This window comes from Canis lupus, chromosome 9, assembly GCF_003254725.2.
Source record: "Canis lupus dingo isolate Sandy chromosome 9, ASM325472v2, whole genome shotgun sequence".
In the NCBI taxonomy this organism is placed as follows: Eukaryota; Metazoa; Chordata; class Mammalia; order Carnivora; family Canidae; genus Canis; species Canis lupus.
The window spans coordinates 53,327,931-53,340,498 of NC_064251.1; the positions used below are offsets into that span (position 1 = coordinate 53,327,931).

General features: G+C 57.9%; 1 protein-coding gene across 14 annotated transcripts in view; it reads right to left on the reverse strand.

Annotated features, from left to right (window-relative positions):
* NTNG2 (netrin G2) overlaps positions 1 to 11,369 on the reverse strand; it is a 70,166-nt gene extending 58,797 nt beyond the window's left edge. For 3 of the 14 annotated variants that reach the window (XR_003147000.3, XR_003146999.3, XR_007413246.1), the window contains exons 1-3: positions 11,201 to 11,367; positions 7,449 to 7,577; positions 6,518 to 7,211 (exon numbers count right to left, since the gene is read on the reverse strand). Coding sequence is in view for 9 of the 14 variants with exons in the window: in XM_049114961.1 (XP_048970918.1) it covers positions 6,518 to 6,730 (213 nt within the window). In the remaining 5 variants the exon portion in view is untranslated. Of the gene's footprint in view, positions 1 to 6,517; positions 7,212 to 7,448; positions 7,578 to 11,005; positions 11,135 to 11,200 lie in introns of those variants that run through there. The other 11 variants (XM_049114962.1, XM_049114958.1, XR_004818797.2 and 8 more) reach the window with 10 other exon arrangements.
* Positions 11,370 to 12,568: the final 1,199 nt, after the last annotated feature.

Consider the following 12,568-nt stretch of genomic DNA (forward strand, 5'->3'; position numbering starts at 1 on the left):
TTTTGTCTCTCCAGCTAAGTTCTGGGATGGAAAAAGAAAAATCCCTTTTTTTGGAACATTCATTCTGCGCCAGGCACCCAGCGGAGGGCTCTCCGAGCCCTGTCTCATCTCATTCGTCAGCCTTCCTCCGAGCCTGTGGCTGGTGTCATCCCAATGTTCAGATGACAAAACTGAGCCTTGGAGCACAGGTGATTTATCCAAAGTCCCACTGCCCAGAGGGACAGGATAACCGTAGCTCACATTTGCCCCTTCCCAAATGCCAGGTTCTTGTCCACAGCAGGTGCAGCCTGCTGGTCCTTCCTTCCCTTCTCCCCTGCACGTGGGATTCGAGGCAGCTGGTGATAATACAGGCAACACCGGAGAAAAATGAAAATATATTAAAAACCAAGGCCAGAGGAATGCAACGACAGAGGAGGAAGATGAGCCTGGGGAAGGCAGGGACGTGTAAGCTGGAAAGTTCTAGAACTTCCAACACTCTTCGGAAAGCTGTCCTCTCCAGGCCCTTTCTCTTCCCCACTGCACTCCAGGTACTGCGCCCACCTTCCATGGGGTGTCTGGACCAAAGCCATCCCCTTAAGGAAAGTAAGGGGCAAAGATCTGAGGCATGTGGGCACAGACCGCACTGCAGTGCTGCCCCTGGCCTGTCACTTGTCTGCTCCCCAGGAAGGGAAACTTTGCTGTGCAACAGGATGTCATGCACAGAACTATTCCTGTCCCAAGGTGGGCCCAGCCTCGGGTGTTTCATCAGAATGAGTGGTTTTAACTAAAGGTTGGGTGAAGATCAGGTTCCAAAGTCACTTCCTACTTAAGGACAGAGCTATGCAGACCTCCTGGTGTCATCCACAGATCCCACAAACCGGGGCCTCTAACGGAGACAAGCAGGAGCTTTTGGTGCTTCCTTTGTCCCGGTTGAAATCCTAGTTCTGGGCAGTCCCGGTGGCGCAGTGGTTTAGCACCGTCTGCAGCCCTAGGGTGTGATCCTGGAGACCCAGGATTGAGTCCCATGGCAGGAGGCATGTCGGGCTCCCTGCATGGAGCCTGCTTCTCCCTCTGCCTGTGTCTCTGCACCGCCCCCCCCCCCCCCCGAATAAATAAATCTTTAAGAAAAAAAAGAAACCCTGGGATCCCTGGGTGGCGCAGTGGTTTGGCGCCTGCCTTTGGCCCAGGGCGCGATCCTGGAGACCCAGGATCAAATCCCACATCAGGCTCCCGGTGCATGGAGCCTGCTTCTCCCTCTGCCTGTGTCTCTGCCTCTCTCTCTCTCTCTGTGTGACTATCATAAATTAAAAAAAAAAAAAAAGAAACCCTAGTTCTTCCTGTAAGACTTGGTTCTAAGCCCTCCTCCTCTGAGAAGTCTTCCTGGATCACACTGGCCCTCCACTTGCTTACCTAGCACTGACTGAGCCAAGAGGGAGGTGCTGGGGATGGAAACATGAGACAGCCCTACTTCGAGGAGCTCACAGTCCAAGGCCAAAGCACACACCACGAATATAACAACCACATAAACGAGCATCAACTGTATGCCAGGCGCTGTGCACATGACAGTCATGTTTGCGTGTCCTAGTCATAACAGCAGGGCGAGGAAATAAGGCTCAGAGAGGTTAAGCCTCATGCCAAAGGTTGCACAGCATAGGGTTCCAACCCCTATCTCTCTGCCCCTAGGACCTGAGCCCTTAACCACTAAGCTGACATTGGTGAGCACCATGACAGGGATGTGACGCCTGGGTTAGGGAATCAGGGAGAGCCTCCTGGAGGAGGTGAGGTCCAACTTGAATCCTGAAAACCGAGCTGGGGTTTTCCAGGTAAATGGGGAAGCTTTGGAAATGAAGGAAGCGAGGGAAGATGTAGCGGATGGAGGAGGCAGCCCAGGCAAAGGTGCAGAGGTGAGAAGTGTGGCGGGCTGAAACAAGCAGGGGTAGCTGGGAGAGAGGCGCCTTCGTCCCCTGGGGGCTCCCACCCCACCAGCTCTGTGTCCCCCATACCTTGATAGTAGTGTATGTCTGTAACGTCTGCCACTGGGGTGAGGTGTTCATGCTCTCCCCATGGGCGTGGGGGCCAGGAATGTGGCGGGGGGATGGGGGGAGGAGGCCTGAGCCAGTGGGCCAGTCAGCTGGGCACTGCTGCCCCGGAACATTATGAGAACACTGAGGTCTGCAGGAGGCAGGAGGGCTATGACCTTGGTTCTACATACAAGTTCAATGTCACGGTGAGGGGGAGCTCAAGGACCCGAGGATCCACCTTCCATCTACCTTAATCAGCCCAACAGTCCCCTCGGCTGGGGGGATAGGGCCATGTGCTCTGCATCTGGGTAAACTGAGGCACAGAGATGGTAAAACAGGTGCAGAGGAAGAAGTGTGCTACAAGACACACCTTCATGGCCTTTTCCTGGCTTCCCTGTCAAGACCAAGACCAAGGCTCTCCTCTGCATGGAAAGTCTCCTTGGATACAAAGTTTCTCCCTCATCTATTTCAAAATCAAGAGGATCAATTGGATTAATGGATTGGATTAGCAGAACTCACCCTCTTCAAGCACTTCCAGATATTCTGAAAGAGGCATCTCCTCCCAGGAAGCTGGTGGGGCGGGCAAGGCAGGGTCACCCCTGTAATCACCCCCCAGTACAGATGAGGAAGCTGAGGCTCAGAGAATCGAAATGCCTTGCCCCAGATCACCCTGGCAGGATACCTGCAGCCTCTGTTTGGAAGCTTGCAGAGGGTTTCAGGGATGTCAGCCCCCGGCTCCACCCCCCCTCCTGACCCCCGCCCCCCATGCCTCCTGCACCTCACCCTCTCCTTCAACAGGGACTCCCTACTTAACCCGCAAAGATCCCCGGGGAACGTCAGCCACGGGTGGCACCCCCCACCAAGCAATTATGGAGAGCAGCGGTTTCTCAGACCATATCCTGCATGCATCCAAATCGCCTGGATTTCTCGTTAAAATGCAGTTTCTGGCGCAGCAGGTCTAGGGCAGGGCCGAGGATTCTGCATTTTTAACAAGGTGAGTCCAAGGACTATACTTTAGGTAACGAGTGGGTGCCTGTAGGATCGCTTGAAACCTGCCTGGTCTGTGGCCAGAGCCTCACCCCCTCTCTCTTCCCTGTCATCTCACCTTCTCTCTCCTGAGACGCGGGGTTAGCTTTTGTCTGCAGAGACACGGGAGAGTGTTTGGGAGCACTGGGGGGCTGCCTCCTACACCCAACTGCCCAGGGGTCGAGAAGCCTCTGTGGGTATCCCTCCCCCGCCCCCCGGGCCCTGCAGTGTGGCCAGCCTGGCCCTGTCTGGCTGGGCCTGGAGTGGGGGGCCTGGGGCTGCCCTCCTCTCCTGTAGTCCTCATTGAAATTTTGCCCTTGCCCTAGGATCCTTGGTTGAGAGCTCATCCCTATTAATTCTCATTGTGCATTTAGAGCCAATACGCTTTTATTTATTCATTTATCTTGGTCTTCTTCCCCCGCCCCTTCCTCACCAGGCTGGAATTTACAATTCAGCTCTCAGGTGGCCTTGCAGAAGGACGGCGAGCCTGGCAGGAGGGAGGGTCTGCATCCTGAACCCCAGGAAGGGCGGCTACGTTTCAGCCCCTCCTGCACCCCCGGGGGTGCTCCAGGGCTCACATTCCAGTTGGCTAGGTGGCCGCAGCGACCCCCTGGGCACTAGCCAGGGTAGCTGGGCAGCGGGGGGCCGGCTGCCATTAGGGCGCCCCCTGGTGGTGCACAGCACCAGCCACACATGCGGGAACTCGAGCTCCCCAACCACCCCGCATAGGCCTGCTGCCCGGAGCCCAGGAATTCAGGGTGTGGCCATCTCGAGGCTGGACAGAGGCAAAGAAGCAAAGCCAGGGACACTGCCGAGGGCGTCCTAACAACTAATAAATGCACAGCACCTACTGCACATCGAGTGCCTACTGCGTGCCAGCACGGAGCCCAGGCCTGGCACCGGCCAGGTTGCTCCCTCTTGCCAGCACTGTGACGTGTGAACAGTATCACCTCTACTTTACAGGGAACAAAACTGAAGCTCAGAGAGGGGAGGCCGAGACACCTAGTGGGTAAGCACAGGCCCTGGCTGCAGACAAGTTGCCAGCCAGCCTCTTAAACTGAGTGACCTTGGCAGGATTTAGGCAACCCCTTCTAATCCCTAAAACAGGATTAGAACGGCACCCACCTCCAGGCATCCTAGAGATGATTACATGAGACACACACAGGACCTGCTCAGGGGAGGTGGCACGGGACCTGACTGTATTTGGATATGACACCCCCTCCCCGATCCCTGCAGAAGCCAGCCCCCATCCACCTGCCAAGGCAGAGTCCCCAGTCTTGTTGGCCACACAACTGTAATCAAAGGCAGAGCGGGATGGCAGCCCGTGTGTCTCCTGGTGTGGAGACACTGAGGACACACCTATGGGGGAGATGCTGAAGACACCGCTCTTCGTCTCCTGTGTTCCCAGGAAGGAAGGGAAGGGATGTCAGTTCCTCCCAGACTCCAGTGCTCAATGACACCTGCCGGGCTCAGGTGGGGCAGCCTTAGGATCAGCGGTGGGGTGAGCACCCCACCCTGGCAGCTGCACTGGGTCCTCTCTGTGGGGGTGGAGGCAGGGCAGAGGTCCAGAGCTGAGGACATCCTGAGCCAGCTCTGGCCAGGAAAGGGCCTCAGACTTGCATCTGATGGTCATCTCCACCCCTCAAGCCCTTGACCAGAAACGGGTCCAATGAAATATGATTTAGCTGCCCTGTCCCGCACCCTTCCCCCTAGTACATTAAGGCAATGATTAATATTTCAGAGCAGAAATACAGTCAAGACTCCAATACGAGAGGCAGAGGTTGACTCTGTTCAGGGTGTGTGTGGAGAAGTCTTTGCATGAGCTGGGCCGGGTTGCCAGCCTAACGTACAGGCTCATAACTAGGCTCCCTGCCCCCAACCTGGCTTCCCCCTGACCTTCAGGAGCTGACCTCCTTGCTCATCCCTGAGCCAGTGAAGTCCTGGAATCCCCAGTGCAGTGATCCCCATGATCTATCTGGTGCTCCCGCCCCCTGTCCCCACTCCCAGCCCTGTGCTGCCTTCTCCCCGCCCTCCATCCCCAGCTGGCTCTTTTGGCCCAGCCACCATCCACAGTGACAGCCTCACATCTGGCTGCTGGCTGTCCAAGCAGGAAGCTTATCTTCCCAGGCTGACTGCTCTGTGATAGGAGTGCAGCTCCCCGTGGGATGGAGGTGTCCTTAGGAGCCCAGCGGGGCACCTGCTCAGTCCAGGTGGAAGCCCAGAGGCCCAGAGGCCCTCTCAAGAACACGTGGAGGCAGCAACCACCCCACAGGTGACGATGAGCTGCTCCCATCAGCTCCTGCAGCCTGGCAGCCCGGCCCAGTCTCTTGCCAAGCATGGGGATGGGGACAGAGGGTGTGTGTGGGGGTCCAAGGCACTGCCCAGCAGGAAGGCCCCTTTCAGCAGCCAGTTTAGCTCAGTGGCTTTGGAGCCAGACCCTTGAATCGCAGCCTCACCACTTCCTGGTGTGCGACTTTGGTCCTCAGTTTCTCCATCTGTACAAGAATGACAACAGCTAACATCTATGGGCACCTGCTGTGTGCCAGGCCCTATTTTGAGCATTTTACACATATGATTCAGCTCTCTTATTCCTATGATGCCCAATTTACAGATGAAGGAACAGAGGCCCGGAGATGCCACCAGTTCAGAGCCCACACCCTATAACTCCCCCTTCATACAGTAGAATCAACCTGGCTGAGCTGACGGGAGGACTTGCACATCAAGGTCTTGGCCCCCACACGAGGTCACTTGAATGGTCCCTACTATTATTACAGCTGTTGTTGTCGGTAACACTGAGTACTGAAGTACTGAAGTCATCCCTGCTCTAAGACCTCATCCTTCTCTAATTAAGGGCTCAAGTGACAATCTCTGACCGTCTGCCGTGCCCCTGACTTGACCAGTGACTGCAGCCACCGCACAAAGGGATGGAATTGAAATGAGAACCACACCGTCCATCCTGGTCTGTCTCCTTTCCACCCTTAGGAATCCCCTTTGCACAACCATCAAACCTTCTCCCCGGCAAAGTTGTGGCTCGGTGAGGGCATAACTGGCCTGGCAAAACTTCCTGCTGGATTGGATCAGGTGGGACAGGACGAGGCACCGCAGAAGGGATGGACAGAGTGTTACATTGCAAGTAGCACCTTGCTCCCTCGCCCAGAATGCTGAGTTTCTGACAATGGAGGCGGGGCTTGTCTGCACGGCCAGTGGCGCAGGCACTATCACTACTATGGTCTTCCCAAGAGAAAACGATCTAGTGGTCAGCTGGCCAAGAAGGTCCCCACCCCAGAGAATGACATCACAGGACCGCAGAGCCTGGGATGGCCTTTGCCTTGGCACTTTTCCAAGGTGGGACAGCCATCTGCTCTCGCTCCAAGGTATGGAAAAGTCAACCTTGCCCCTGGTCCTCCCATTCTGCTCACCCATCACAAGGGTCTGGCCCAGGCCCCCTCCCACTTGGCCTGAGCAAAAGGAACAGCAGCGGGCTGACTTACGTGGGAGCAGAATCTCTCAGGAGGGTCTCCGCACGTGATGCCTGAGGGTTCCACCTTCACCTTGACATAGTCCTTCAGCCGCATCACCTTGGGCTGGCAGGCGTAGAACTCCCAGGTGGGGCCCTCATCTGTGGTCACCCAGGATTTGCAGATGTCGTAGTCCCCAGAGGCCAGCGGGAGGCAGTGCAGGAAAAGTGCCAGCAGGTGCAGCATGGCTGCGCTGTCGGAAGGGGCGTGGCCCAGAGAGGCCCTGGAGAGGCAGCGGCTGGGTCAGGCGGGACTCTGGGCCTCAGCATGGAAGTGCCACATGTACCAGGCAACGGTGGCTGGATGTCCCAGGGCCTCGAGCAGTGCCAGGTTGCAAGGAGCGAGGAACTTGTTTCTTCCCAAAGGCCGATTCGGAAAACTCAGAGCCAGCGTTTCTCAGACTGCTGATGGGCAGATCAAAAAGTTGCCCATAACTTCGTGTCCTCCTAACCTTGGCATTAACCTCTCCCAGAGGTGAATCTGATCAAATCAGGCAGGCTCTCAAATTGTGACAGTGGATGGAAATGGGATAGGGAGCAAATCCTCAGGGATCTGGCATGAGGCCGGATCAGATTGCTTTTAATTTTCGTCCTTCCAATCAATCCCGGTCTTTAAAGGGCCCTTAATGGGTGATGTGCTCAACACAACTGCAAAACAACCCTCCAGCCTGTGTTGTAAAGATAAAATAAAATCAGGAGGTGTACGTGTTAGCTGGAAACATGTTCCCTCTATGGGACTGGACTGGCATCTCAGACCAATAAAAGAGATTTCTTTTCATATGGGCTTAAAGTGACAACAATTGTGTGGCTGGACTGCAACATAAAAAAGCGACTGAGGTTTTAACTGGGGAGAAGCTTATTTGACTCTGCTTTGTGGGGACAGGCCCTAATGGGGGCCAGCTGACCTTGGCTGGTAGCCATCGGCAACTTATTATGAAGTTTCTGACACTTCAGCTCTCAATCCATCCAGGTACCCGGGGGCTGGCTCGTCTTTCATTGTAAGAGGGGAGGAGAGAGCTCATTAGCAACAACACCTGCAACAAATTAAAAAGAGAAAGGGGGGGCGATAAAGATGTATAAGAACAAAAGCTCTCTGGCAAAATGTGCAAAAAATGAGGCTGCATTAGCAAGGTCTCCCGAGAAAACTGGGTTATTTTTATTAATATCAGAGTTGCACATTTGGAGATTGGACACATTATTTCAAAGGTGATTCGCTTTTTCCCTCATTTACGGGGGTGTTGGTCCGCAGAAGAGCCCCCTGTTTGGGGGTCACTGACTGCAAAACATGCTCAAGAGTCAAGATTGAGTGGTCGCTTTAAAATACTGTGACCAACAAGTCAAAATGTCAGAGCTGTCACCATGGGTGCAGATGAGTCTGGACGTACAGGTACAGGTAAAGCATGGTCCACGTGTGGGCCAACCAGTAAGAACCAGGTGCCGATAAATCCCCCTCCAAATTCTGCAGCGATGAACTTAATTTTCAACACTAAGAAACTAGAGATATTGAAGACTTCCACAGAAGTGACTATGGTTTGTCATGTTAGATTTTCCGATCGAGGCCAAAATTCTGCAATAATCCTCAGAGGGTGTGTCTATAAACGAGTCACTATTATGATTATTGCTTTACTATTTTAAGCAACTGATAATCATTTAAGAGCCCAGAGAGCTATAACTAAGACAAATGTTACATTGCAGAAAACATCACTCCAGTAATGTGGTGTGTTCCCAGGCACTTGATACATCACCAGGAGAATTTGAGTCCAGTCAGTGTGGGATCCTGGCCAAAAATACTAGTCAATAGGGCAAAGGTTATGCAATGGGTCACAGCAGAAGCACCTGCGTTATTAATTATTCTGATTATTATACCTATGATTAGTGCCTCTCAATCCCCAAACTGCTCCGGCATTGGTGCTGACCTCCTCGGCGTGATTCTCACCTGACACCCTCTTAGAGCCACTCTACATGGAAGAGTCCCTGAAGAGTTAATCCCTTTTCCATGAAACCCTGTTCTCCACCCAGACACAAACACACTGCTGCCAAAAATGACAAACCGGGAAGGTGGACATTGTCCAGAGGGAGCTGGCCGCTCACCTGGGCTCCCTGCAGAAGCCCCCAGCCAGTGCCCCACGCTCCTGGTTGGGGGAATCATAAATCTGCATTAGGGCGGCCCCTGCCCCTCTCTCTTGGCTGAAGGGCTCTTGATGGAGATGAATGAGGAGCCTAGTGGGGGGGGACCACATTTTCACTGCTCACCTCTGGCCGTTTAAAGAGAAACCTGTTATAGAACCTGCTTGGCCTTGAATGCGCTCCTTGCTAGAAACTCTCAGAAAGAACCCGCCTGGCGACTATTTTTACAACCTGAGAAAATGTAGTAAAAATAAAATAGCGCGGCCGGCAAAGGTTTGGATGCCTCTACCCAAGCTTTGCTGCCCAGAAAACAGCACGTCCCTAATTATTTCTTCCAGCCGCGGACTCCTAACTGTTCAGTAACAGGTAGGGAGCTCCTGACAGGCAGCGGCACCGGGGCGCGGCTGCGGGCTGCCTTCATCTGCAGCACCGGCGGCTGCTCAGGGCTTCCACTGTGCGCCGCCAGACCGGCCCGGGGAGGCAGCGAGGCCCGGAGGCCGGGAGGCCACGGAGAGCAAAGGGCGGAGCAACTTGAAATTCTATTAATTGCTTTGCAGTTCTTTTGGCTCAAATGCTGTGCATTCCCTGGAAAATGGGGTGGTGATGGGGGCTGATGGAGCCAACAACAACCAAATCTGCTGGGGGCGGGGTAACAAACGTGTTTACAACTAGTCCATCAACCGGGCATTGCTGGTATTATAGGGAGAATTGTGAGCTCAGCAAGCGAATATTACAGTCGGCTTTTGCCAAAAAGGGGGAAAAAAAAAACAAGGAGGGAGGAGGGAGAGAAGCAAGAGTCGGCGGAATAACGAGGCGGAAAGCAGGGAGTGAGAAGCCAGCAGAGGAAATTTCAGAGTAAGAGGTTGTATCCCGGTGGATCATTTTCTCCTTGGAAAATAAATCTTCACCTGATATTATTAAGAAACTGCAGCTCCCAGAAACAAATAGAATCAATGCGCTTTATTTCTTTTAAGAGTCCTCAGGAACCGAGGGGGGCTGATAGCCAGGGTATTAAAACCTGAAAATTAGATTTTACCAGGATTTCTGAACTCCGATTTCTCTGTCTGATTGAATTAGCGCCTCTGCGAGCTCCCTGGGCTCCGAGCAGGTCCTCTCGGAGTTGCCGGCTGCGCCCCCACCTCGTGGGAAACTTGGCGCTGTGGGCGCAGGGTCCCTGAAGGGCTCGGAGGGGGGGTCCCGGGGACTGCCCACCCCGAGGTTCCCTCTCTCCCTCCCCAGCGGGGGCTGCGGGCCGAGGGAAATCTGCCTTCAAGGGGGTGGTGCCCAAGGGCTGGGAAGGAAAGGAGCCCGCCGCGCCCGAGTCACCTTCCCGGGCCGGGTCCAGAGGTGGGGGAGTGCCCCGAGCGCCGCTGGCTCGGCTCGCATCCTGGTAGCCACGGCCCAGCCCGGGTGCCCCCCAGCCCTGGAACGGGGGCATCTCGGCGCCCGGGGAGCCCCGGAAAGTTGAGGGCTGGGGAGCCGGGAGCGAGAAGGAGGCTTCCGCTAGGCGGGGGTTTGGGGTCGGTCCCGGCGGCCCGAGGAGTCGGGGCAGAGTCCGAGCTCCGGGTGGGCTGCACGGAGTGGGGGGCGTGCATCGCACAGGGGCGTGCCCCCCACCCCCAAGTCCCGCAGCTGCGTTTTGTCTTCCCCAAGTTGAGTGCAAGCCCCGGCAGCAATTACCCACGCCTTGGATCAAGGCCCCGCCGGCACCGAGGGTGCCCCCCGACTCGGCGCCGCCTCCCTCAATTAGCAGACACCGAGCAAAGCGCCCGGGAATTAGTTGCCTCCTTTTTCCCCGGCGCCGCTCCCCCCAGCGCCCGGGCCTCCGCCGCCCCCCGCCCGGGCCGGCAACTTACTCGGAGCGGGCGGACCCCCGCGAGCCCGCGGTGCTCTTCCCGCCTCCCCGCGGCTCTGCTCCCCGCTGCGCGCCTCCCGGGCCGCCCCCAGGCCGCTGCCCGCTCACCCCCTCCCCCACCAGCCCACCCCTCCACCGCACGGAAAGAAGTTTCCAGCCCGGCTGGCCAAGAGTTTCTCTGTGCGACTCACACAGCCCAGCTCTCGGGGAGACCGGAGGGGGTGCGGGGAAGACGGAGGGGGGTGCCGCCGCCGGTGGCGATCAGATCGCGGCGGAGGAGTGGCGCGAGAGAAGGGTTAATTTCCTTTCCACAAACACATGCACACATTCTTGCAACATCTATCCCCAACACACGCGCGCGCGCGCACACACGCTCTCTGTCTCACACACACACGATGGAAAAAGACCCTGGGAGGAAAAAGCCAGCCGGAAAGACAAGCTTTTCCTTTAAGATGCTGCCACAAATGCACACTCACACACCCCTCTCGGGCGACTCCGGTCCTCCGCTAGTAGCAGCAGCCACCAGATAACTTTTGCACCCGAGCCTCTGCTGGGCCGCTTCCAGGGGCTCCCGGGCCCGGGGAAGCCTGCGTGCTCACCGAAGCCCTTTAGAAATGGAAGCAGGCAGGCGAAGCCCGGCCCCCCCGCCCCCCCGGCCCTCCCCGCCCGCCTTACCCCGGCTCGGAGCCGCCTCCCGGAGCGCAGACCCGGGAGGCCGAGGACCGCCGCCCGCGGGCGCTGCGCCCGCCCTGGCCGGCGCTGGGTGGGGGCGCGGGCCGGAGGGCTGCGGGCCGCTGCCTGTCGCCGCGCCGCTCCCGCCGCTCCCGCCGCTCCCGCCGCTCCCGCCGCCGCCGCCGTCAGACCCGGGCCGGGGAGCCCTCCGGCCGCCGGGGGGGCCGCCCGCAGCCGTCCCGGAGACGCGGGCCGGGGGAGGGGGCCGCCCGCGCCGCCCGCATCGCCCGCCCCGGCCGAGCGGAAGGTCGCCTCTAACAAGTGCAAACTTTTTGGGCCCCCGGGGCGGCTCGCAGAGGACCGGCGCGCGGGCGGCGGGCGGCCCCCGGCCCGGGTGGGCTTCGCGGAGGCTCGTCGGGGCGCCGGGGCATCCCCCCGCGCGGCGCGGGGCCAGATGGCGGGCGCCTCACCGCCCCCCTGCACTCCGCTCCAAGTTAATGCCGAGGCTAAATCCTCTTGCCATCTCTCACGATCACCATCGGGGCTTTTATCTCTCGGTCTGATCCGGGCTGCGTAACTTCCTCTGTGTGGCTTTAACACACCATCCCACCACGGAGCACCGGTCTTCTTAAAGGTGCAGGAAGGAAATACTGCGAGACTCGGGGGACGCGCCACGGCCCGGGGAGGGGCGCCGCCAGCAGGGGCGTCCCGGCGGGCCCGCGGCCAGGGTGGCCCCAGCAGGCGGCCGCGGGAGCGAGCCTGCTCCGGGGGGTCGCTGCCTAAGCATCTCCTCCGGGCTCGGGGGCCGGCGGGTCGGTGCGCGCAGAGCGCATCCTCAGGCGGCCCGGGTCAGGCGCCGCGGGGCTGCAGCTTCCTTTTCCAAAAGCCCGGGGCCTGACGGGGTGCCAGCGCCCAGGGGTGTGGGGGCTGCCCCATCGGCACCAGGGAGGGGGCCAAGTGAGTCAGTCCACCCACCCCCAACAGCCAAGGGCTCAAGGCTGCCGCTCTGACTCCCTCTGTGAAGTGCTGCCACCCAGAAGGCCCCAAGCAGTGGGTAAAAGGGTGGGTGGGTGGATTTGGGGAGATGGGGAGGGGGAGCGATCTGAGCGCACAACCAGAGCCTGAATACCAGCTGACACATCGCCGCCTCCACCCTGATGGGCCCTGCTTTTGATGAAGCCAAGCCAGCTCCGGAGGGAGTGCAGAGTAGGGGGGCAGGAGGGCCCTCACTCCTGGCAAGCATGGGAGGAGGGCGGGGAGGACTCCTGCAGGGGCCCGGGCAGAGGCCAAGGAGTTTGCCACCCTGGGCCAGCCGCCCTCGGCTCTTGAACGCTGGGGAAGCTTCCTGCCACCCTGTCTCCCAGGGCCGTG